At 37.3% G+C, this 27,338-nt stretch overlaps 1 protein-coding gene across 2 annotated transcripts; it reads right to left on the reverse strand.

The window, feature by feature from the left end:
- Nucleotides 1-27,338, reverse strand: LOC129757636 (prostaglandin E2 receptor EP4 subtype-like). 2 transcript variants are annotated; one of them, XM_055754911.1, is made up of 6 exons: nucleotides 26,736-27,338; nucleotides 14,640-14,856; nucleotides 8,493-8,676; nucleotides 849-1,123; nucleotides 624-787; nucleotides 1-365 (listed from the first exon to the last, which is right to left on the reverse strand). In XM_055754911.1, the coding sequence occupies exons 1-6, from the start codon at nucleotides 26,981-26,983 to the stop codon at nucleotides 287-289; spliced, it is 1,167 nt and encodes a 388-aa protein (XP_055610886.1). In that variant the 5' UTR covers nucleotides 26,984-27,338; the 3' UTR covers nucleotides 1-286. The 2 variants fall into 2 exon arrangements, with proteins under 2 accessions (XP_055610886.1, XP_055610885.1); XM_055754910.1 differs by having other exon boundaries at nucleotides 1-787.

Genomic DNA, 27,338 nt, shown 5'->3' on the forward strand with positions numbered 1-27,338 from the left:
TTATTCGGTAACTGAGTTGCAGAGTTGTGTTGTTGGACAACATGTTTCATCACATTCAGAACTTACTATGCTACTTAGGCTCGATTTGAATCTTTCTTTTTCAAATCGCTCCAAAAGTGATTTTACAAATATTTGTATATGTTAATATCTGTGCAGAGAATTGTATATCAAAAAATAAATATCCCTCTGGACAGATTCCATCTCGTCCGGAATATGAGTTTTAACCTGATGTGTCAGTATCAATGAATTGATGATTCACATCTTTCGAAATCTTCTCGAACAACCTTCAATCGCTGGTATCCGTAGTAGTGCATGTGTCTCGTCCTCTTTCCCCGCCGGCAGGTTTTCGTGATGGCCACACCAACCTACGGTAATACAAGGGGATACAGAGATTCTTGAGTGTGATAAAGCTTTGGTTCGATTTCGGAACATGGTTGGAATGGGATTCCCACATCCTGTTTTTTTTTTGTTTGTTAAGTACAGCGAAAATGTCTTTGAGGTTAGCTTCGGTGCTGAGATTTTTTTTTGTTTTTTTTTAGGGAAGTGGCGACGAGTTGATCGTTTTGTGAATGGGTGCTACAGCCGTTTCCACAAGGTTGAACTGATTCCGACTGAACACATACCGGATCATGGTTCGCAGATCGCTTCGGCCACTTTTGCGCAGCAGCACGTAGATGTACGGATCGAGCATGAAGTGCAGCAGGATCAAAATGTCTGACAAACGGAAGAACCAGCTGAATCGGGCCTTCAATTCTGGTCTCAGCAACTGTATCAGGAGAATTGAGATCTGGAATAGAAAAAAACAAAAATTGTTTAAAATTTTAATTTCCTCTTGCATCACAAATTACCATTTGAGGCAGCCAACAGGCCAGAAAACTAATGCTCAGGAACGTCATTAGCTTGGCGAATCGAATTTCCTCGGTGGTGGGTTCCCCGATCATTCGGAAGATGGAAGAGTCGGCAAAGCTGGCCGACTTTGCGGGAAGCGTCCGACTGGTTGAACGTTCCAGCATCGGGACCGGTTGAATCGACCGAAACTGGCGGCTCATTTTGTGATGAGACCGGTACAGGACCTTCCGAACGCTGAGATTGCAAATGACAATACCGGTGCACAGGATTATTCCTGAGGATGGGAAAATAATCAGATGTAAAAATTCTCAGATTAGTGAACTTTCATATAATTTTTTTTCAAGTTCAAAAGCTTTGGCAGTACAGACGACGACACTGACATTTTTTGCTATACCTATCACACCACTAGAAGACTTCTTCATCAGTTGTGAATCTCTCTCTTTGCTTTGCGGCTCATTCGATCATGAAAAATATAAATGCCTTTTTGGTGGTGATAAACCACAAACAGAATTTTTCAAGTGTGTGAATTGTGCAGGTAATCATTCCTCCAATTCCATAGACTTTCCCGTTAGGGCAAAAATTATTGCTTCTAGGAATAATCCCTAAGTCGTCAGAAAACTTTCTTCTTCTCCTCCTTCCTCTTTTTCGTCACCGCACGTCGGGCCGGCAAACAATCTGCCTGTTCGCGGTCAGCCTTGGCCTTCTTTAGAATCACGTCTTGGTAATGCTCGAAGTGATTTTAATGTAACCTGTGCTGATTAAGCGCCACCGAATCGTTGTTTAACGTTCTCAGAGGTGGTTGAAAATGGGTTGCCCTCTTCAGGTATAACTAATGGGAAAAACCAAGTCTCAACGTACATGCGAAGGCCTGAGAAAATTCTCCTCTCCTTCCTTTTCTGACCTAACAATTTTGTTGATTTGGGTGAGATTACTGAGGAAAAATTAAAATTTTTGCATCAAAATTCAATGGAAATGATGCAACTTATGTTGAAAGCCAATTCAATGTTTGAAGCTTTCCAAAGTTCTTTTAATTATGCTAACAAATAATTATGACTTTACGACTCCCTTCCCCGATGTTTAAATACTATGAATTGGAACGCTAGATCTTTGCTGGCTAGCCAAGATGAATTCATTTTATTTTTGAAAACTCAAAACATACATATTCCTTCCATCACTGAAACTTTTTTTAAGCCAGACAATAACTTGAAAAGCAATGCTTTCTTTAAAATTTTGCGAAATGATCGACTTGATCGACAAGGTAGGGGTGTAGCTATTGCCATCAATAGTCGTCTCAAATTTAGACTTCTTCCTTCTTTCAATACAAAAGTCTTAGAAACAATTGGAATTGAATTAGGAACTTCTACGGGGAAAGTAATAATTGTTGCCGCCTTTTCAATGTAGCGGTGAACAGGAAAAAGTTTTGTTTTTTTATTATTGATGACTTTAATGCAAAACACCGATATTGGAATAATAAAGGGTGTCCACGATAAAATTGTCACACACAAAATTGATTCGCAAAATTCGAGTTTTCATCCGATTGCCATCAAATTTTCAGGGATTGGAAAATAACTATTAAACTTCATTTTACCATTTTACTCGTATTTTATATGCAGTCCATAAACAAATTCCGCACCTTGGCCTCAACGCCGGCTATAAGATTCTGCACAACCTGTGAATATACCGTGTTTTGCATGTAAACCCATACTTTCTTCAATTATTCGACTGTCTTCACTACCTTCCCAAGCAACCAAAAGTTCGAATATCACTTAAGGAACGAACTAATAAGTTCATATATAGCTGTACAAAAGTTCTGTGGAACTTTTTTGCTGTTCAAAATGCTTTTTCGAGGTCCATGGAACTTCAGTCTTTAGCAAGTTCAGCCAATACTCAAAAAAAAAGCTTTAAAGTACTGTTTTGGTTTATGTTTCTACTATTTGGGAACTTTAAAGTTTGTATGAAGAAAAACAATCTACTTATAATCAAAGGTTTGAAGAACCTCTTAGCTGAATGAAACTATGATTTCAAAGTAGTCGAAGATTCCTTTGAATTCAGCTACAGTATTTGAAAGACCCAAATACTAGTATTTCACTAGCTACTTGCTAGCATCCTCAGTGGGTTATCGATAACCCACTGAGGATGCTAGCAAGTAGCTAGTGAAATACCAGTATTTGGGTCTTTCAAATACTGTAGCTGAATTCAAAGGAATCTTCGACTACTTTGAAATCAACAGTCTACTTGTTACGTACTTCTCTTTTTTCAAAATCAAGTAGCTATCAAAGGATTGCAAGTCTTTTCGTACAGCTCAATAGTTCGTAAAAAATCTCTGTTGTACTATTTTGTGAACTTGAAAGTTTTTAATTAGTTCCAACGGGCGTTCAAAAGCAACTTCGCATTATAGAAACTTTGAAGTAGATTTAAAGGCTTAAATCTACTTTTTTCGAACTTCAACACGTGTTTGCATAAATAAACACATCGTTACTTGGGAAACAACAATGTGAAGTACACATTTAGTTCCGGGAGGAACTTTTTAACAACTTGAAAGTGGGAATTAAGTAGAAATTAAGAACCTGAAAGGCGTTTTAAAGAAAATCATCACATCGAGTAAAATCGTTGCCTACTCATGATGTTCATATAGAGCAGCAAGTATGGATCTCGACTTTCAAGCAGTGAGCTCGGGTTCAAGGCTTGGTAAGAACATGTTTTTTAAATGTAAAATGAGTTAGTAACGCATATGGTTGATTAATATGAATCAAATTAGCGGACTTGAGAAAGGCTATTGAAGGAGCGAAAGAGTAATTTTTTAGATTTTTTATGCTGCTTATAATGTGGATTTTGAAGCTGGTTAGAAGTTGTTTGGCGATTTATGCGAACTTTTTGTCAACTTTAAATTTCGTTTAACTACTTAAAAACTGAGCTGAAAAGAAGTTGTATTATCATACTCGATTAAGCTGATCAAACCTGATAGAGGAATGTTATCCGAACTTTTGGTTGCTTGGGTTAGGTCGTTTAAGAAGCTGCTGCTTCATAATTGCTCAGTACTTCTCGATGGGGTGGAGCTCCGGAGTGTTGGGAGGGTTGAACATTTTCGGCACGACATTGGCCTTTTTGTCCGCATACCCCTTCAGCACGTCCTTTTAGTAGTGGCATGAGGCCAAATCCGGCCAGAAGATTGTTGGGATGTTTTGGGCCTTCAGGAGAGGAAGCAGCCGCTTCTGGAGGCACTCTTTCATGTTCATCGTGTCCTGGGTCACGAAAGGTGCACTCCGCTTCCCGCACGTGCAGATGGCTTGCCGAACCAAGAATTTATTCGCAAATTTGGACATCTTCTGAGTGCGGACATGCTCCGGATCGCTGAATTTATACTTAGTCGTAAAAACAGGTTTCCGGGGATCTGTTTAAGTCGGCCTTCAGATATGTTTCGTCGTCGTCGTCGTCGGCATTCAACTTTCGTTAGCATGTTGAGGTACAACTTCCTGGGACGGGTTTTGGCGGACTTGTTCTGCTTCTCGTTGAGGTCAGGGGCCATTTGTACCTTGAACGTTCGAAGGCCATCCTTAGTTTTGGCCTTTGAATAAAACTTCGGCTTAGGTGCTGCTCTTAGCCACATCCCGAACGGAGGCGATCGGGTTTCGGTTTAAGGTCCCAACTACGCGGTTGGGATTTCTGCTGTTGTACGGAATACTTTTTCCTTAACTTCTAGGTTTCCGATCGGTGGTCAATCGTTCCTCGAACCGTTTAATTACTCACGACACCGTACGATTCACGATTTTTAACATGTTAGCGATGGAACGATGCGAGACATCCTTGTTCTAATGATGAAAGCGAAAGGTTTTATCACACACGAGATGTTCTTTTGACTCGATTTCCGCGAGTTTTGGTCGCAGTACTTTAAAACTTGCAGGATATAAACAATGCACTATGAAATAAATCCACCCAAATTATCATTAAATTCCACCCAACGGTTAAAAATTTAGAGCAATATCATAGTGTGGCATTGCCATTGTGGACACCCTTTATTTCATCAAATTCAAATGGGAATATTTTTTTTAATGACTGCTCTGCAGGTTATTATACTGTTGAATATCCTAATGCGCATACTTGTTTCTCTTTAATTAGAAATCCTTCCACAATTGATTTGATTCTTACGAATTTAGGCGAGCATTGTAGTAAATTAGTTACTCATGCGGACCTCGATTCAGACCACCTTCCAGTGACTTTTCTTTATCCCAAAGTTCCTTTGAAAACCCTTTAAAATCAACACTTAACTTTCAAAAAGCTGACTGGGAGCGGTATAGGAATTTTATTGAACGTAATTTGGATGAAAACGTTCCACTGAATTCAATAGAAGATATTGATTTGGCTGTAGAAAATTTGACAACTTTACTAGTCAATGCTAAAGGCGCTTCAATACCCAAAGTTAAACATATTTTAATCAACCTTTAATTGATGATGATCTTCAGTTTTTGATACGACTGAAAATCATTCGTCGACGCCAATATACGTACTAGGGATCCTTATTTGAAATTTATTTATTGCGACCTTCAAAAAGAGATCAAAGGTCGTTTAAATTTCATTCGTAATGAAAATTTTGCCAAAGCAGTAGAGGACATAAAACCCTTGTTGCCGCGGGTGACGGGACGGTTACGACTCAACGTAAGACATCTGATGAGACCCTGCTGACAGCGAAGCTCCAGTGTGAATGACACAAAAATGACAATTTGGGACAGGCAAAAGGAGAACGGAAGTGAACTGTCATGAACAAAAATTGTATCACGTTGTGGATAGGTTTACAGGAGGAAAGAAAACTTGTTTATTTCGAAAAGGAAACTAAAAATATTTTAACCTAGTGTGTTTAGGAGTTTCGTATTGAAGCTAGCAGTAAGCACTACAGGTAGTTTATTGTTTTCTCAAAACTCTTGCTTTATTAACGAAAACACTTTATGGTATAGGTTATAGGCTAAAATCTCATGCAATATTTCGAAGGAATCAATTAGTGTTTTCTCGATTCCTCAACGCGTAAGTGACCTCTGATGCTCAAACAAAAATATTATTATTTATCAAACATTACGAAACCTTACAGCAATTTGTATCTGACCTGAATTCTAAGTGTTCTGCGAGAGGTTAAGTGCAGAGAAGTCACTATTATTGTAAGTACTAATGACTAAATCAATCCAAGTTGAAACCTAAATCCTACGTTCAATTTTAGCTTAAAAGCAACGTCACGAACAATATAGATTGGACTGCTAAAGAACTGTGTCTTTTCATTGCCTCCGCGAACAACCCTACTCAAAGCCATTTTGGAAAGTAACTGAAATTCTGAAAAAGCCCCAGAAGCCAATTCCTACTTTGAAAGACGGGGATAAACTTCTTTTAACTAATGCAGAAAAAGCTCAAAAATTGGCCCAACAATTTGAGTCTGCTCATGATTTTAATTTAAACGTTGTAATTCCAATTGATGCTCAAATTTCCCTTGAATTTGATGATATTCTTTCTAAACAAAATGAATTTGAAAGTTCTTGTGAGACAAATATTGATGAACTTAAATTGATTTTCAAACAATTTAAAAATATGAAAGCCCCGGAGGAAGATGGGATTTTCTATATTCTTATTAAAAAGTTGCCTGAAAGCACTTTAAATTTTTTAGTTAGAATCTTCAATAAATGTTTTCACTTGGCTTATTTTCCCAATAAATGGAAAAATGCCACAGTAACTCCAATTTTAAAACCTGGAAAAAGTGCTTCAGAGCCTTCAAGTTATTGACCAATTAGTTTGCTCCCTTTTTTAAGTAAACTATTTGAGAGAGTTATTTTGAATAGAATGATGATTCACATTAATTAGAATTCTATTTTCCCTAATGAACAATTTGGTTTTCGTCATGGACATTCTACTATACATCAACTTTTGAGTGTAACTAATATGATTAACGCTAGCAAATCTGAAGGTTATTCAACTGGTGTTGCTCTTTTTGATATTGAAAAAGCTTTTGACAGTGTTTGGCACAAAGGTTTAGTAGCTAAATTAGCTCGATTTGATTTTCCTGTATATCTCACCAAAATTATTCAAAATTATTTGACTAGCCGAACCTTACAAGTAAGCTATCAAAATTCATGCTCTGAAAGGACACCCATTTGAGCTGGTGTCCCTCAGGGTAGTATACTTGGGCCAATTTTATACAATATTTTTACTTCTGATCTTCCTGATGTACCAGAAGGAAAGGGTAGAAGATTGTTTGCTGATGATACTTTGCTTTCAGCCAAAGGTCGAAATTTACGGGTGGTACGCAGTAGATTGCAACAAAATTTAAATTCTTTTTTGAATTACTTGAAAATGTGGAAAATTTCTCCTAACGCTTCCAAAACTCAACTTATTTTATTTCCCCATAAGCCAAGAGCTAAATTTTTAAAACCTAATGAAAATCATTCCATAACTTTTAATGGGGTTTCATTAGAATGATCTGATCACGTGAAGTACTTAGGACTTACACTTGATCGCAATCTTACTTTCAAAAATCACATTGAAGATATTCAATCTAAATGTAATAAATACACTAAATCTCTTTATTCTCTCATCAACAGGAAATCCCGACTTTGCCTGAAGAATAAGATGCTTATTTCCGACCAGCGATAATGTATGCAGTTCCGATTTGGTCTAGCTGCTGCGCGACGAGGAAGAAAGCCATCCAGAGGATTCAGAACAAGGTTCTGAAAATGATTTTGCGGCTTCCACCTTGGCACAGCACCGAAGATCTTCATCGGATTGCGGGCATGGAATCTATCGAAGAGATGGCCAACAAAATCATCTCCAACTTCAGAGGCAAATCGATGCAGTCTTCCATCGCAGAGATTCGTTCTCTTTACAATTAAGTTAGTTTTTAGGATATAGTTTAGGCTTAAGTTTATATATAAATATATTTTTTTCTATACAAGATATTCTCCTATAAATCAAATAATTTATTGCTCTAGCAAATTTAAATCAAATAAACAATGTTTGATATTTACTTAATTAAAGAGTTGAACTGATCATAATTGATCTGTACACTTTATATACTGTAATAATATAACTTGAATGTTATGATTAAAACGCTAATAAAGACTTATTTTAAAAAAAGTGAGTGTAGCGCCAACAACCATATATTTGCTTCGTCCCGGGTGACGATTTTATTTGTTTATTCAGAAAAAAGTTTGCCCCCCGTGCCAGTGGAGAAAACGAAAACGCTATATGTATTCATGTATTCATTCGTGTAATTTTTTAATCGTCGTAGTCATAGCCACTTTGAAAAACAACGCAATAGAGAAAAACGTCATTCCACCACTCCTTCCGCAATAAAAACGGGTCAGTTCATTAATCAAGTTTGCCTTTCGGATCCTTGGTCTCTCATTGTTGCTGCAACCCGTTCATTCAACCTATTTCAGACGAAGACCAACGTCTCCGATATCCGTTTTCACTCTGTCCATAATTGATTGCCCTTCGACGATTTGCCGATGTCAGGGGCCAGTGTTTACTTAATCAAGATCCACTGTCTAATGAACTAACTAACTATAGGGTTGGATAACGCATTAAAGGAGGAAATCGTTTAAAAGGGATACAAACATGCAAAAACACAAACCCGGGCACACAAACACCCCTACTCTGGTAACACTTACCGACCGCAAAAAACAGATAGGCGTAGGCGACATCGGTGGGTTCCGTGGCGTCCCGGTACCTGATGCAGGTCTGCTTCGTCTCATCGTAGTAGATCCCGAAGCCGAACAGCGGCAGAAAGGTGAAGAACGCCCCAACTGCCCAGAGCAGGAAAATCGATCTTCGTATCATCTTATCGGACACATGCTGCGAAGTGGGGAGAGGGCGTCCGAATCATCATCGCCACCAGCAGCGTTATTGCAACGGTTTCATGGAAGAAAGAAAAATAACGAAACGAAAAACCTTATTTAAGGAACAAAGGCCGGAACGGGAAATGGTGCTTCATAAATCATCCTTGTTCCGCTGCTGTAGAATAGTTCAACTACTTTTAATTTAAACATCAATGAACATTCAAGGTATTTTATTGTAATAGATACGTCGCATAAAAGTGAGCTTGAAGTAATTGAAATCTATATGACGATTATTAATCAATTATTTACTAATTAGAGATTTACAAAGTGAGAGATTCATCTTTGATCATTGTAAGAAAACGCCTGAATGTATACCACATAACAAATATTTTAAAGCTGCCTCTATTTAAATTTTTCTCTCAAATTATTCTTGATCTCATAAAATATTAGTCTTACTTCAATAGAGTGAACCACTCTAGCACAGTTGGGGCCTATAACGCTATCTTATGGCTAGACTGCTAAAATTTGAACGTCATAGATTTAATTGATGTTGATGTAAAAGACTCCATGATTTACTTTGCACTGACGAAAATATGGCCACTCCTGGAAGCATTTGTGCAAAGGCGCGTCAGAGCCCCTGTTTAAGATGTTTGAACGCGCTTGAGTTTGAATGTAAAAATGCGCATTTCATCGTCCACAAATGGCAAAAGTAAAACTTTTTTGTGAATAGAGTTTCAAGCATTGTGGACACCTGCCCACAATCATCTTTTTAATCGACTATCGGGAGCGTATAAATTTTATTTTTCCGGGAATCGTCTGTTTTTATACATTTTTTTTTCTTTAAACCACATTTGAATGGACATCAACTTAAAAAAATCTAATTTGGTCGAAAAACCAACTCAACAATACAATGTTATAACGTTGGTGTATTAAGCAGGGATGAGATCCGACCCCAATTTAGTGTGGAAAATCTCATACAACCGTTTTTATTTAACTTTATCATACCGAGGAGTGAGGCATCTTTGGAGGTCTTCATTTCACAGAGAGGACCCTTATTTTTTTTTGTTTCGATTTTAGTCGTTTTACCATCTTTATGGCATTCGCGACTATATCAACGTTGCAGTTGGCAGATCGTTATTGAAAAAACTTATCCGGTACAACTGTGTTCGATGTTTACTCTTGGGCTCGAACTCGCGGACATCGGCTCAGGAGACAACAGACTTGCCAACTGAGCTATATCACAAGCCTCAGAGGACCCTTATCAAAGTGCCGTTTTAATGAGATTTCAAACCAATCTGGTTCACTCATTCAGTATGGAAACATTTAGAGCTCTACCTACCTGCCTAAGGGTCCGGCGCCGATTGACCGACGCATAGGGCTCAGATAAAAGATCTCCACTGCTGGCGATCCGGAGCCAGCGTCTTCACTTGGTGCCAGCCAAGGTTATCGTCAACTGTGCGGATTTCAGCGGCTAGAATACGCCGCCACGAGCTTTTGGGCCTGCCTCTTCTTCGATGCCCATTTGGATTCCATTAAAGCGCCTCTCTGTAAATCTCGCTCTCATTTTTTCGCAACGTGTGCCCAGTGCCCAATCCATCTTTACTTACGTTCCCGAATCTCGATTTCTAGCGCCCTTTGATAATACCGGCGATGTAGTCCCTCATTTGAGATCCAGTTACCAGGCCACCAAGCGCGGATGATATTCCGCAGGTAGCGGTTTACAAATACTTGCAGTTTTCTCGTCGTTGCCGCATATGTGCACCAAGTTTCGCACCCGTACATTAATACGGATTTGACGTTTGAGTTGAAGATTTGAATTTTCGTTCGAAGAGATATTTGACGTGAGCGCCAGATGTTCCGGAAACTCGCAGATGCAAACGGGCTTTTCTGATCCGGGTTTCGATGTCTTTCTTGGTACCACCATCAGGCGTTATCTGGCTGCAAAGATACTGGAAGCAATCCACTTTCTCAACCTGTTACCAAGCTACCATGAAACTGGAGGGATTTACTATGTTGCTCTCCATCGACTTGCTCTTTCCGACATTGACTTTGAAACCTGCTGCCTTGGGGCTTCCGGTGAGGTCGTCGAGTATGCTCTGCATATCCGGTTGTGTTTGAGCGAGAAAAAAAATATCGTCGACCAGGTCAAAGTCGTACAGTTACTCCTTTGTTGAAGGATTCCAATGCAATCCTCGGTTCGGTGCACAGTCGATCGATCCAGGCAGAAACTAATCCATAACGATTAGAAAAAGTTGTGGTGATAAGATACATCCCTGTCTCACTCCAGTAGTTACCGAGATTGGATCGGACACCGTCGTGCAAGACCTCGCACGAAAATGCCTAGTACTGTGCTTCGATGAGAAGGACTGGTTTCTCTGGGACTCCTCGTCGCCTTAGTGCCGTCCAGATGTTTTCATGGTTAAGCTGGTCAAATGCTTTTCCAAATCAACGAACACCAGCTGAAGAGAATCCTGGAATTAGTTGATTTGTTCCACCAGTAGGATTCGTACCGTTGTAATGTGGTCCACACATGATCGCCCGGATCGAAATCCAGCTTGTTGCCGTCGGAGAGTAGCGTCGATTTTCTCCTGGATCCTGTTCAGGATCTCTTTGCAGACAACTCTAAGGGTTGTACAGATCAACGTTATGCCTCGCCAGTTACCGCACTCTGTCAGGTCTCCTTTCTTCGGGACTTTTGCGAGGAAACCCTGCATCCAGTCGACCGGGAATGTTGCAGTATCCCAAGTGTCAGCGAAAAGACGGTGCAACACTTGTGCTGACAAGGCAGAGTCGGCCTTCAGCATTTCAGCAGGGATGCAATCGATCCCAGGTGCTTTGTTGAATTTCATGTTTTTGATTGCCGCTTCTATTAAGCGGTCTTTTAGCGGCATTCTAGCATTAGTCCTTGCACCACTAAGGCGGCCAAAAATGTCAAAAGTATCGGATATCTCCATTGGCGGCGGCTCTTTCTCCCTCTTCGGCTAGGGAGTTTGTCCAGACTCTCTTGTCTCCTCTACAAGCTCGTTTAACTGCCTTTACCAGCTCCGAATATCGTAAGCGGGCGGCTGCTTTGGCTGACTCGGTACATGCCTGCTCAATTCCGACTTTCGCTTTTCTCCGATCATCCTCCAAGTTTCATCCGACACCCATTGACTTTTTCTTCCACAAACTTTACCGAGAGTACCATAGCTCGTCGTGATAAAGGCATTCTTGATTCCACACCACTGTTCTTCGACTGTTCCGTCTGTCTGCAGCTCCGAGGCTCGGGATTCTAGCTGTTAAACGTATGCCAGAGGTGAAAAGGATTCTCTAACCGGCGGACGTCGTAACAACACCCGACTTTCTCCTCGCGCCGTTGAACTCGAGCAACTCTCAGTCGTATCTCGCCAAGGACGAGTCGATGGTCAGATGCAATTTCTGCGCTTCGTTTGTTGCGGACATCGAGAAGGCTCCTTCTCCATTTTTGGCTGATGCAGATGTGGTCAATTTGATTTTTTGTTCGGCCATCTCGGGATACCCAAGTAACCTTATGTGCTGGTCGATGGGAAAAGAGCAATTCACCGATCACCATGTTGTAGTCGGCATTCCACAGACAACATTTTTACGAAATAATCTATAATGTAAAAACATCATAGCAAGCCAAAAGAGCATATTCGCAGGTCAGTAACATCCCGCATAAATGAGAATTGTAACCGAACGATTTCTGAAATAGTCTAACGACGATTTGGCGAGGCATAAATAAAAGTTAAGCAGACGATTATTGGAATTGTAAAATACATTACTTGAATCGTGAATTCCAAATTGACTTTATTTTAAATATGTTGTTAGGTTATGTAACTGTTAAAAACTGTTAAAACATTTATATGGAAGAACCTCAATACAAACAGTTAACATAACATCCCAAAACCGCTTATGGAAACATATTAAGAACTTCGAACAGTAATCATAATAGTTATTCTTGAAGTACGCTTTTAACTGAACATTTACAGTAAAAGTCATGATACGATTTCACTAAATGTTCTTCCAACGATATACTTAAGGTTATGGGAACCGTACGCATTAATGGCGGACGCACCAAAAGGGGATATTTTTGGGAATTTTCGGATTTCACATAAAGTCATTGAATTTTAATTTCACTATATATTTCATTTTTATTTTTTAACTTACATTTTGTGCATTAGGGAATTGTTTTTTAAATACTCCTCCCTCTGATCCAGCTTGCGAAACATGCAATGGTAAATGAAGTGGGCTACATTTTCAAATGAGGTCCGAAATTCCATTGCAGGGCCAGGGAAGTCCCCCGAGTGCATAAAAAAGCAGCATTCGCCGACACTAGAAAGAAATATAGAACAAAACAGTAAGACACACATTGGAAATTGGAAATGTGAAAAATTGGGATACTCCTTAAGCAGCAAGTGAAAAAAAGAAATACAGATCCACTCACCTGGAATACTTAAATCTTTTAGCCTGCCATTGTGCTGTGCTGACTCCAGCTCTCGGTGCGCCGACTATCTTGTCCATTGCGGCAGCATAAATGGCTAAACTATGAAAATTTTCTGGCGAAATTGCTGTGAACAGCATTTTCATCACCAGAAGCAACTTATAAATTTATTATTATTTTTTTTCTTCTTTTGCTAGCCAGTCATAACCGTCATAACAGTTGTCCAGAGGTGCCAGCTGTCCTGATTCATCAGGATTTGTCCTGATTTTCTGTTCAGTTGATATGACGATGGTGTTTTTCGATATTAACTGCAGGCCAGCGAAGAAACTGTGTACTGCTGTTGCATAAATTAAGGCTTTTACAGCACCTGTATTGTCCCTTTATTTATGCAATCTAAGCAGTACTGCGCATTATTTTTATGAATCAAAAGGTGTCCTGAAAAATCCTGATTATTAGCTTCGCGCTGTCCTGATTTTTGACGAAACCACCTAGCACCCCTGGTTTTCATCCAGAAATTTAAGAAGTGTCAAATTGTGTGGACGTTAGAAGTAATCGTTCGAGATGATTTTAACGGTTAATAAAAAATGTTCGTTAATAGTTCAAACCGTTAAGCTGAACTAATCTGTATCGTGACTTTTCACATAAACGTGGAGGATTGGTTTGAATCGTTTTATTTGAAATTGATTAATTCGTTTTAAATAGTTTTACTCAAAAGCTATGCTTACATAAACAGTCACACTTGCAGGAGAGGTTCGAATATCGTTTTGATTGTTTGAGGTAGAGTATTTTCGTATGCGGGATTGCGTATTGAAGAAACGAAAAAATAACTTCCAATTTCATAAAATAACTTGTTTTTCCGTAGAATAATTATAAAAAGCACAAATCAGACATCACTACACGGTGCTGTTGTTCCTTCACATTAAAAACGCATTTCTTTGACCAACCACTGACGGTTTTTTGCAAAGAAACTGCGACAGATCTGGGGGGCAAATCACTAGGGGTCAATTTCCTCACAGCATACTTCCCAGAACACAACTTTCTTTTTGTGTAATATTTCTGTAATCTGCATAACTTTTCTTCTCCGTTTTTACGTTCATTGATTTTTTTCTCATAGGAATAAATCATTATAACTAGCAAACCACGACTTTTCCATCCAAAGTTCGGTGGATTTATAACAATTGTTTTTTCGACCGAAAGGAAAACGCGTCTTTTGCGGTCTTATTTTTGGTTAGTTTTCAATTCCTATCACACTTCCACCAAAACTTCAAGCGGACATTTTAGCTGTACCAATCCAGCTTCATTCGATACCATGTAAGAACAAATTTTCTAAAATTTTGTGAATTTTGAAAAAGTGACGAGACGAGAAACAAACACCTGCGATTTCATCTAGGCATCGCCTACTATCCTCGTACCTATCTCTGATTTTTTCCAGAATTTAAACATTAACTATTATGTTCTTACAAAGAAAGCAGATGAAGGGTGATTTTACCATTTTACTGATGACAAAGCACTGGATTCTAACTAACCAACTAACTCACCTTGTGATAGAAGAACGGCTTGGTCAGCGCAATGTAGCGCTCGAGGGCCATGACGAATGCGACGCACCCGGAGCTGATGCCAAACACGCGCCAAATCACCCGGAAGATGCAGAAATGATGCATATTCTCCTCGATGATCTCCTTCGGCAGAAAGGTTTGCAAGTACATCTGGGCAAACATGCCGGTTAATCCAATTAGGTCGTTTGTCAGCAAACATCTAGAATGGACAGCGGAATCGGTGGGAGAATGGAAGTAAAAAAAAAACGTTAAGCGCCATGAGAAATTCGGTTCAAAAATAACGGTTTCATTGAGGCGAATAATCGTTCGATGCGCATAATTAGTTGGGAACTTTTCATCGATTTTCAATTTCGTATTACAATAGTTCTATAGAACTTGAGGATGCTCTTTGAGTAAACAATCTGACAAAAATAAGGAAGTGATTATGGAAAATTGAATAAAACAGCTTTATTTAACTCACATTCGATACGTTAACAATCAGCTTTTGTTAGACCAATCAACAATTTTACCCATTTACGGACGTCGGCTATGTTGAATGCTACTTGCAGAACCTTTTTCGGTTGCATCTTTTTTTTTATCGTCAATCACCCATACGACTTCAACGGATTCAGCTAATTGATATTCATATCACCCCCCAATACCTAAACCGATCGGATCAATCGGTATCTTGCAACTAAGTACACTTACTTCTGTAGATACTAACCGAACGGATGGCATGCACCCGATAGAATCTATAACCAGTTCACATTCCAGAACAAATAAAAAGGAATCTTATTTTTTAGTTATGATAATTTCTGGGATGGAGCTTCGTAGTCTAATGGCGCTGTTGGTACGTGACAGGAGTAATTATGACTGTTTATTGTTTACTCTTCGACAGCGGGATCGGCCAACATATGATGTCACGTCCGGTTGCGAATGATGGGCTCAATAGAATATTTTTTGCAAACATTCCCGAAACGCCAACCAATTTTGAAGCTTCAAAGTTTCCAATAGCTTCCTAAACTCTTCTTTAGCTTCAATAAGACGATTAACACAATTTCGTTTGTATTTCCGAAAATATGTTAATATTAAAAAAAAATGTCATTGAAATTGAGGTTTGATCCATCTTTCCGGATTTCGGAATTACTTTCAGGTCCACCCTATTGATGAACGGCTAGACCGTTCTCCACTTAAAAATAATGTTTAATTTAAGATGCCTCACAAACATTCCAATGTTCGACATGGAGCGATTTGTGATACACATTTTCATAAGGCAGCTATGAAATATTCCATATAGAGCCAACGGTTTTCCAAACTAGGGGAGATCAGGGCATAATGGCAACCTTAAGAAGGACGCTTATTGAACCATAGAAAACAGCTATAATATATGAGTTACTTCATTGTTTCGTGTTTAGACAATAAAAAAGATCTATTTCATTTCGTACTTAGACGTTGAGTGATCAAGACGTGTTTATATTCGCTCTGTTAAGTTTACTTCAGTTTCAAGGTCACAAATGAAGACTATTTTTATAAGTGAATTTGGGCTGAGTGTTAGAAGACATAATTAACGACCCCGGAAGGGGTTCTAGGGCATTTGGCTTTTTTATGAGCCATTGACCGGGAACACGCAGAAATCGCATTAAATCCAAAAATAAAAATGGACAGAAAATGACGCAGTTCACCAGAGTTTAACAAATAGTTTAAAATCGACTGCAACAATGAACCACGTTTCTTGGTGCTAACACGCTTGTATAAAGAAAAAAAAACAATGGCCACCGAGAGTCCGTTCTTCATTAAGAAGGCGATGGATGCTATCACATCAAGCGTTCAAATCTCCCGCACGAGGAATGGCAACCTTCTTCTGAAAACCGTCGATCGACCTCGAGCAACAAAACTACTGAAACAAACCACATTCGGTGGTATCAGCATCAAGATCACAGAACACGAATCTTTGAACCTGGTCTCCGGAACTACCCAAGCAACCAAAAGTCTCGTTAAAAAGGTCAAACATAGCTTAATCAGCATAATCAAAGTAGGTACTGAAGTTCGTTTTATTTAGCCCAAAATTTTAGTATTTATTGAAACTTTAAAGTTCCATTACGGATTGGAACGGCCTTCTGTTCAGCTTACAGATAATCGTTTAATCAGCAAAAACAAAAAAATCTCTCTTCTCCTCTCTTATCATCTCCCATCATCTCATCCTACTTAATTGCTTTATTTTAAACTTTGTTCGATACATACCGGCACGCACGCCAGTTCTGCTACACATTTGATTGATTTGCTTACTCAAGCAATCAAAAAACTTAATAAAAAAAAATTGTCCTGATACCAGATTTGAACCGCGACCCTTCGAGATGATAGCCAAACACGCTGCCACGAGGCCAAGCCTAGATGTTGCCTTACAAGCAGCTGAAATTCGAAGTGGTAATAAGCTTTCCTAGAATACCTGTAAGGACAGCCAGCGGCCAGTCAGGTAATTATTACTGAGCAGTGTTCGGCACAAAAGCGCTAATCCGCTAATCGCTAGTTAGTCCGCTATCTTTCCGTTAGCGGTTTAATTTTGCCGCTAAGTTTTGTTTGGTCTAGCGAAATAAATAGTTCCGCTATTTTTTGTTTCCGCTCATTGAAGACCGCTAACTTCCGTATATTTGTATGAATCTCTTGAATTACTTATTAGTGATGGAAAAAGCTTTTTGTCATTATTCAAGTTGATTGGAGTCATTGGAGGAATGCGTACTTGAGTTAGAGGAAAGATCTATTTTGTATCATTTTTCGCACTTTTAGTACTTTTTTGGCAACATTTACAAACGAATATAACAATGAAAGGTATAAAACTATTTTGAACATCCCTTAATCAGCTATTGTTTTCAAGTGGTCGAGATATTTACTTTCTACAATAGTTTTTTAGAGATTTTACAAATCAGTTCATATGGAAATAAGATGAAATTACCATAGACTTTTTGTTATTTAATGTCTTTATTACAGAGATTTTCAGCTTTCAGCTGGTTCATCTCTTTCGTACCATAGGGTAAATTGATATTGTTAAGTTGTTAATAATTCACTGTAGCCTCGGTTTTAAGTTCAAAAAGAAATTGTATAAACATTCACGTTGAATTGGGGAGAAACAGGTTAAAGATTTTAACACTCTTTTAGAAAAGATGGAAAACAGGTTAAAGATTTGAAATGAGGATATTGTAAAATAATGCAAAAACAATAAAATTAAATAAATGGTACAAAAAATTGTTTGCAACGAAATTGGATAGTATCTTCTTTGCACAAAACCGATAAATCGAGAAAATTTTTAACCAAGATATAAAAAAAGGTATAGCTCCCATCTTCCACTTTCTGTTTTTTGCTCTTGTACTTGTTCGAACATTTTTTTTATTTGTAGAGCATTGTTTTTTCCCATCTTTGACAGTTTGGTCATATAATTGTGTGAAAACTCGATCAATTTATAGAATAAAATACTTGAAACTTTATTTATCCTCCCTTGGAGAGTTGTAAAAGTTGAAAGGGAAAGGGCGTGACAAAAGATGAATTTAATATTTGCTTCGGCCTTAATGTTGGTCAACGGGTAGCGATTAGCGATTAGCGCTTTACGCTTAAACCCAGCAAACATTTTTGTAGGTATATTTCTCAACAAACTTTGCTATACGTTTCATATACATTATAAAATCATCTTATATAACTCGAAAAAACAGCATTTACGTACTAAAGTGGAGTCAATATACATACATATTTTTAACTTCTGGCTTATGCGATAAGTGTTGTAAAAATTGAACAATATACAACACCTTTTACCGTACATCCTGACAGTATGCGAGAGAGCGCAAGTTCTGCTCTCAATGCATGCAAACCGTTGCCAGCGACAATATTTGCTGCTTCTCTCATTGGACATTTTAACCAAATGGACCCTCTGATTTTTAGAAATCTGGTTACACTGCTAATCGCAGAGAGAACAACAAGGTTGTTTTCTCACTTGAATCCCGCACGCGGGAGACGAATTTGCAAACATGGCGCAATTTTGTCATATCCGAGTCGGTAGACTTTAACCAACCATTTTTACGATCATTTACTTGGTTTGGTAGGAATTAAGATTCGCATTAACATTGTTTACGAGTTGAACTGACATTTCTAATGCGATGTTATGTTTGCTGGGAAGCGATAACTTTTTCATAACATTTAGCGTACTGAATTAGCGATCGCTAACTTTGAATGAGTTAGCGATTTAAATAGCGGCGCTAATTTTTCAGTTAGCGATGCCGAACACTGTTACTGAGAAACATTACGAAACGGCATATAAATACGGCATCCTTTAACACGTTCGTCGCCATGAGACTCATATTCGGATGACGGGTGTATTTCCTGGTAGGCCCCGTTACATCAAAATCGTGTGACGCTCTCTTACTGAAGTTAAGGCAGAAACACAATACCGCGTCAGACGTCGCGTCGCGTCAGCTGTCAACGCCGTCGTTGTGCACTAAAACGCTGACGCGACGCACCCGACAATTTTTGCATCACAATGCAGCGTCAAGAATCATAGCAACAAAAGGTTTGTTTTGATTCGCTTATTTCGTTCCGTTGTTTTGTAATAATTTGTTGTCGAAACGAAACCCAGTTTAATTTCTCTGGAATTTACACTGCTTGGAGGACGGCTGCTTACAGAAGGAAATTTCGCCTAGGAAAATTTGGTCAACATCAAATGATACAGCAGGTAAGAGATTTGAAATAATATTGAAACATTAAAACCGATTTCTTAGTAATGATTTCTTTTCTGTTTCATGGTATGCTACATCGTATGAATCGGCCACCAGTTAATTTGCCGCATCTTCGGAAGCTAATCGGTTGCGAGAACGATCTTAAACAACTTTGCTTTACTATTTCTGTTCACAATAGACGTCACCTTAACGTTATCCAAAAAGTATTTATTTTAAATACTTATATACTGTCCAAAATTTGGTATATTGCTCAAGTTTTTCCACCAGAGAATAAGTACATAGCTAAAATCAGACAAATGTGTAGTAATTTTATATGGAAAGGATTCATATACAAAGTTTCGAAACAACAATTGTACCTTCCTACATTTAAAGGCGGCCTATCTTTGCAAGATATTGAAACTAAAGCTAAAAGTCTTTTTGTTAAAAATATATTATTTAAAAACAAGCATTCTGAGCCAGATGGTGATAACTTCATGTTGAATCAATTAAATAATACCAACCTTACAAGAAACGCTCGAGAATGGATATCAATTGCATTAAACTTAAAACCATTTACTCATCTGTGTACTTCTAAATTAATATATGATTATCTCTTAAATGAAATGAACATAGTTCCAAAAGCTGTTATCGAATTTCCGTACATGAAGTGGGATACAATGTTTGATAATTTTTCAAAAAATTTCCTTTCAAGTGATAGCAAAACTGCACTTTTCACGGTGTTCAACGATGTGGTTCCAACTAATAGTAAACTTTTCAATCATAAAATAGGAGGGATATCTTCACCTAGATGTGTGTGCGGAGAGCTAGATTCAATTAAACACAGAATCAAACTTTGCGAGAATTCTAAAATTATTTGGAATTTTATAAAAGACATTATTCGAGATAGAATTAAAATTTATATTAATGATCCAGAAGAATTGATTTCAGTAGTAATTGGTGAGAACAGTTGCAAACTTAAAGCAGGGCTATGGTTAACAGTTGAAGCTATGGCTTACAACTTAAACCATCATGGAAAAACCAACATCAATCGGTTAAATGATTTCAAGAGACAAATACGCGAAGTTCGTTGGAATAATTAATCTATATTTGAAAAGCATTTCAAGAGTTTTTTGAACATCTGTTAGTTTATAATATGTAGTAGATCAGAGTAGGAAATTTATGTACATATGTATTTTGCTAGTCGTAAGAAATGGATAAATAAACAGGATTTGAAACCGGAAAAAAAAAATCGATCGACAGTTGAAGCTGTGGAACGCACCAGATCAGTTTAACTACTCAACTGCACGGTGTTGACGAAAAAACAGAAAAAGAAGAGGAAGCATGAAAGTTTGGCATTAATTTTAGAAGAATAATGTTAATTTTAATGTAAATATAGTTATAAATGTATTGGTTTTAAAGGATTTTTGAAAGAAAAACTAAAAATCCGAAAATCCGTCCATATCATCATATGAATATGGATTTGGTATGGTTGTAAAATATTTTGGGAAAAAATTGGAAGAACATTTGATTTTTTAGTCTATTTTTGTCAAACTATGACAAAACCCCTAAAAAAGGAAAATTTTAAACTCTGCTGACGCGCTAGAATTTTAATTTTTTTTCAAAACCAAAACCTCGACGCTGGAGAACGATGCTGTTTAGAACATGTTTTGCGTCTTAGTACAATGCGCAAACTGACGCGACGCATTATTGTGGTGATTCCAAAGAAAAATCATATCCCCAAAATGAAATGTCAACGTGACGCTGACGCGACGCGACGTCCGGCGGGCTATTGTGCGGGCGCCTTTAGCCGCTCAGTTAAGCCACACATTGCAAAGCTTGGAGTTCTCCTTCTTTACTTTCTCGCTCCCAGAAATTCTTTGGGCCCGGTTAGTTAAACACCAAAATGAGCGTGGCGTCGAATGTGTTAAAATAATATCGGTTTAAAAAAATTTGAATGTTTATTACTTTTAAACAAAAAGTTATACAGCTACTTGAGATTATCTAAATATTTCGCTTCAACTGACCTTCAATGTGTGGTAATTTTGTGGTAAATACAGTTGGACGAAAATTTTAATAGTGAAAAAAATTACTCTTTTCAAAAACAATCTTTAGCGAGTTAGCTTTAAGCCATGGGTGGCCAACATTTTCAACAGACGGGCCAAATTTTAGAAATGTGATTGCCTGGCGGGCCACAAAAAAAATAATTGTTCTGAAGTATTGAAAAAAAAATTAACAACAGATTTTTGAAAAAGCCATATAAAACATTTGCCTAGATCACATCAAGAATAGATTCATCTAAATAAATCATTATTGTTACTTGCATATTTTTACAAATTTGGCTCCGTTTGGAAAATTGTAGAAATATTACGCCATTAGAAATATTTTATCCACGAATTATGTACGTTAACCTTTTCAAGGAATTTAAAACCTCTTCGGTTCTTCAATGGTCATTAATTCAATTTTATGGTCTCCAAATATAAAAAAATGTCTGCACGTTTTCCAAAGTTTTCATTTTCGACGTTCTTCATACATAGAATTCATTGATAGAAAAATAAAAAAAAAAACGCAGTACGGAATTGTTGAAAAAAATGTAAAGTTTACAAGCTTTTGACATTAAAATGATTTTTTTTTCAACGAACTTTTGATATATTGAACCCCCACCTCAACTCAATCCAACTCTTTTAAATTTTTCCAGTTTATCGATTTGACAAGTGTATTAGGAAAGCCAACTTTTAACAGCATGAATACGAATTTCATTATTTTGTGATCATTGCTTCTTTTAAATTAAAAACTTTGCTTCAAATAATCGTTCTTCTGAGAGATTTATCAGTATTAAACCGGTTCTAGTTGAATTCTACTACCTAACTGTTTATTCTATTTAGTTTTTCATAATTGATGTACATAAATACAGAGCACGTTTCCAATTGAAAATTATTTGCATTTGCTTTAATTTTCATAACTATAACTTTTTCTGCTAAAACTTAACAAAAAAATTGCAAATCGGAAAAAAAATACAGAACAAACTTCCTACATTTTACATAGTTTGCAAAAGTTTTTAAATTATGATGGATGAACGAAGTTGTTGAAATAGAATTAAAGTTTGGAATGATTGAAGTTGTTGTTAATGTATAATTTAATTATGATGTTGATATAATTTGGTGATTTTTTACGATTATCATTCAATTTCGATACGATCGTACTAACGCTGTCCAAATTTCTCAATATTACTAGTTAGTTACTAATTACTCTCCATACTTATGATATGTAGTCACCCAACTTAATCGAAGAACATTGATAACTGTGGTATGGAATTTACAGATAATGTGTCAAATGCCGTACAGCTTTGATAATTTAAAAATTGTAATTGTTTTTGTATTCAGTGACGGTTATTTTTTTTTTTTGTAAAATTATATGAGGCCTTCAGAGTCGAAGTAATATAAGTGGAAAAATGCTCAATTTTGAGTAAATGATGCCAATTGACTCTTCATGTTTCAAATTATATTTGGTGATTTTTCAGATTTTTTAAATTATATTAGCATAGTTTCACGTTCAAAGAAAATTGCAAATGTTCGAAAAAGTTTGGAATATGGCCAAACACGACAATTGAAAAGCGTGTTTTCTCGAAAATAGTTTTCTTACACTTTTACTCCTTTGGCTTATATCAATTCAAAGAGAATTCTCAGATCTTTGATTTGAATTTAGTTAGTGAAGATTCAGATATATTTGTTGAAATGATCTTTACAAACCAAGAAAAACGTTCAACTCTTAAAGCACATTTTTTCCAAAAAGAGCTTCGCGGGCCACAAAAAGTTTGTCGCGGGCCACATGTGGCCCGCGGGCCATGGTTTGGCCACCCATGACTTTAAGCTGTTCTGAGTTAAAATTTCAATATAAATTATACATTTCAACAATTTCCAAAATGCAAGAATGATTAATTATGCCCTTTTGTGATGTTCGATCCATTTCATATTCATAAAATGGCGGATATGTCACAAAAAGGCTATTTGAGGAACTTTTTGGAGCTTCAAGTCCATAGAAGGCTATTTTAGACCCAATTTGTAACTTTTATACTGAATGGATGCGATTGACATGTCTCAAAAAAGGCTCTTTGAGGAACTTTTTGGAACTTCAAGTTCGTAGAAGGCTATTTGAGACCCAATTTGTAACTTTTACACTGAATGGATGCGATTGACATGTCACAAAAAAGGCTATTTGAGGAACTTTTTGAAACTTCGAGTCCATAGAAGGCTTTTAATGGCCGTATTTGTAACTTTAATACTGAGTGATGCGATTGACGTGTCACAAAAAGCCTATTTAAGGAATATTTTGAAACTGTCATGCTCGCATTCGAGAAAATTCGATACCAATCCCCTTTGGAACCTTTGTTCAGCGAAATTCTATCTTTTGTGGCACTCCTTTAAGTAGATAAGGAACTTTTGGTAACGCTTGTCCCGATACACTGAGTCGATTTGGGGTCATTTTTTAATTTCTCAAACACTGAGGTCTAAAAAGCTTAGTTTTGGTTCAAAACTCATCCATGATTTTTTGCAGAATTTTTAACTAACGTTTACATGAGTAAATGTGAACTTTTACTACTTTTAGGTTCGTATGGGAAAATTGAAAAATTTTGTAATGACAAATCTTTTTTTAATGTTTGGGGATTGACTGATTTTTGTGTTTTTCCTGGGAAATTTCGGCTTGCAGTCTATTTTAGAGCAAAAACGGCTTTTGTTTTATGTATCCAACGTTTCGATCCGTTTTGGACTTTCTTCAGGACTAAAAAGTGTCGTTCGACAAAAACAAGAAAACGACACTCTTTAGTCCCTGAAGAAGATCCAAAACGGATTGAAACGTTGGATACATAAAACAAAAGTATTTTTTGCTCTAAAATAGACTGCAAGCCGGAATTTCCCAGGTAATAGTAATGACAAATCAACATATTTTTTATTTCTTCGGTGGAATCGATACTGCTTATACTGCCGCAGCCCGTGGCGTAGAGGATAGCCTTCAAGTCTTCTAAGCCAGCGAGCATGAGATCGAATCCCGGTCACGGCAAACATAGTACACTTTATGTGGGTTGGTGGTTTTAGCATTTGTAAGACGCTAGCCATCATATCCTCGTAAGACGTACGCTTAGAGTTAAGAAAAAGGAATCTCTTTGACGGAGTCTGTAATATTAGACAAACAAGTTATAAGGTGTTGAATGGGGGCATGTTTTTGGCATTGAAAAACGATAAATTCAATTGACATCACTACTGGGCACCCATCGAGGTACTAGCGAATACTATCCATGCATTACCTCGTTAGGCACCCAGCAGTGATGTCAATTGAATTTATTGTTCATCGATGCCAACAGACATACCCCTCTTAAACAGTTCATAACTTTTTTACCTAGTTAGATAAGAAGTTACGGTCTTCAACAAAGTTGTTCAGCGGAAAACTTCCTTTGGAGAATTTATAAATTGGCACAGAAACCATTAGCCAGCTCGGTTCCACAGAAGAAATAAAAATTTTGTAAGTTTTTCAGTATAAAATGTTTAATTTTCCCATACAAACCTAAAAGTTCAAATTTACTCATGTAAACATTGCTTCAAAATTCTGCAAAAAATCAAGGATGAGACACTCCAGGGTTTGAGAAATTAAAAAATGACCCCAAATCGACTCAACTGTCCCAACTCAAATTGCTTCACAGGAAAGCTTTAGACATTGACTCGTCGAATATTTTTTTCATGTAAATTTTCATAAAGATAGTTTTAAATGATCACGGCACAATGGGGTAATTCTCCACACAATGGAATTTTTCCATAGTATTCCAATTTTTAATGATATTTCATTTATTATACAATAAAATATAACTTGAATATGATTTTTCTAGTTTGAAATACATCCAATGACCTGTGATTTATTCTTTTTTTTTTGGACCAAATCATCGATTTGCCTCGATTTGATGTTTTTGTTAAATTTTTATTGTTTTATTGGCGTCGATAAAAGCAGATAAACACAATATTGATCGATGAAAATCGTTGTTCTGAACAATGCCTGAAACTACCGTAAAAATTTTGTACTGAAGCTCTTCGTATCGGTATTTGCATTTGTGGGTCACTTAAAAACTTAAAATGCCCATCTAAGCTAGAGAGCAGACTTCCGCTTAGTTTTGATCTATTCGCGATCGTTCCACTATTCAAATAATGCCTTGGAGATATCTGGACCCAAGGTGGTCACTTTTGTACCTAAGGACATGAATCCTCTCAATGTACCGGAACTACCAACGAAAAATACTGAGAAGAAATAAAGAAAAGGTTGATTTCTGTAAAGAATAAGCTGCAGCATTCAGCAACAGTATTTGAAAACCCCAAATACTAGTATTTCAATACCTTCTAGCATCCTCAATGGGTTATCGAGTCGATGATGAGTCGATAACCCATTGAGGATGCTAGCAAGTAGCTAGTGAAATACATGTATTTGGGTTTTTCAAATACTTTATAAACTTTATAAGCTGCAGCAAAATGAATACAAAATTTAATAAACAGTGTTAGGCGAAAAATGCGATTCTATGTATATGGTATTCAATTTGAATGAAGTAAATTTGCACAAAGCTCACTTAAGCGTCATATTTCACCCTCCAAAAATTTGTAGATGATAGCGTTCAAGTCGTGGTTTTAGTGGTCTCTTTATGTGGTTTGGTAATTTTAGCATTTTTAAGATGTTAGCCATTGTATCCTTGAAAGATATAAGTATGCTTAGAGCAAGTTCACTCGTGTTGGGAAAAAGTGGTAGATATTTTGACACTTTAAGCACATTTTGAAAATTTTACCATGTAAAAATGTTTTCAAGATCTTTGGGCGTGGTATTTTTTACAGCACTGTTTTTATTTCAGCCGTTTGTGATAGAAATATTGTTATTTTTGTATCACAGAATGCGAAAATAAACACGTGTTGTATAAAAACTTGAATGCCGCAAATCTTGAAAATGTTTTTTCATGGTTCAAATTTTCAAAATGAGCTAAAAGTGTCAAAATTTCTACCACTTTTTCCCAACACGAGTGAACTTGCTCTTAGTGTTAAGTTAATGAAATCTCTACGAAAGAAAAACAAGAAGAATCGCGCCGACCGTAAAAAACGAAAATTGTGTTAACCGCACAAACTGTGGAAGTCAACTGAACTATAAAACCCATAGTTTCCCGGTTACTGTGTTAGCTTCGGTGAAATTTGTGACCAAATTTTAAACACCCTTTTGACAATTGGACAATAAAAGAGCCATATATAAATATTATGTTTAAGGTGGTTTAAATATGAAAAGGAATCAACTTCTGTTTTGATTCAACTTTTGAGTTTTTCGATACAACAAATTCAACTAAACTTTTCTTGAGGAGATGTAACGAATTTATCGATCAACCACTTACTTTAACATTAACGAATGCTTGGTATTCCGTACGTTTTTCCGGTTCAGGAGGTAGATGAGGGCAATCAGGTTTCCGACACAGCCAAACAGGTACGATAATCCGATCAGGATGTGACACGGTTTCGCAAAGGAGTGCGATACAGAAGGAGTGCTGGTTGTTGAATTGGCTTGCACAAGCATCTCCACACTGGCGTTTGCAGCAGCCGTAAATTTGCTGAATGAATCGTTTAATGGCGATTGATCTGCCATTTTTCTCCAAACAATTTGATTTTTTAAATATATTTTTCACTAGTTTGGAATATACAAACAATCTGATCCACTAGAGCTTCGGCACTTAGTTATAAAACGCTCTCAATTGCTCATCACTTGGTTGAAATTAACCACTGCAGCACTTTCCCTCACCAATAATCTAGCGTTATGCTCCATTGATCATCTTCTGCTCCACCGATCATCTCTCGCGTGTTATTTTCGGAAGAGAATACTTTAAGGACTGCAACTGAAGGGGCTTGTAATGGGCCTCCCCGTGCCTCCACTAAGCTGTAAGATCCCCTAACCCGGATCGACTCAAGAGAACGGACACCCACACCCGAACCGACCACGCGCG

This window comes from Uranotaenia lowii, chromosome 3, assembly GCF_029784155.1.
Source record: "Uranotaenia lowii strain MFRU-FL chromosome 3, ASM2978415v1, whole genome shotgun sequence".
Lineage (NCBI taxonomy): Eukaryota > Metazoa > Arthropoda > Insecta > Diptera > Culicidae > Uranotaenia > Uranotaenia lowii.

Bases quoted from the DNA above. Each gene is read 5' to 3' on its own strand.
- LOC129757636 (XM_055754910.1), bottom strand. From the start codon at position 26,983: ATGGCAGATCAATCGCCATTAAACGATTCATTCAGCAAATTTACGGCT. The intron at 14,857-26,735 runs GTAAGTGGTTGA...TGTCCATTCTAG, and splicing joins AAGCATTCGTTAATGTTAAA to ATGTTTGCTGACAAACGACC. The intron at 1,124-8,492 runs GTAAGTGTTACC...TCCCATCCTCAG, and splicing joins CTATCTGTTTTTTGCGGTCG to GAATAATCCTGTGCACCGGT.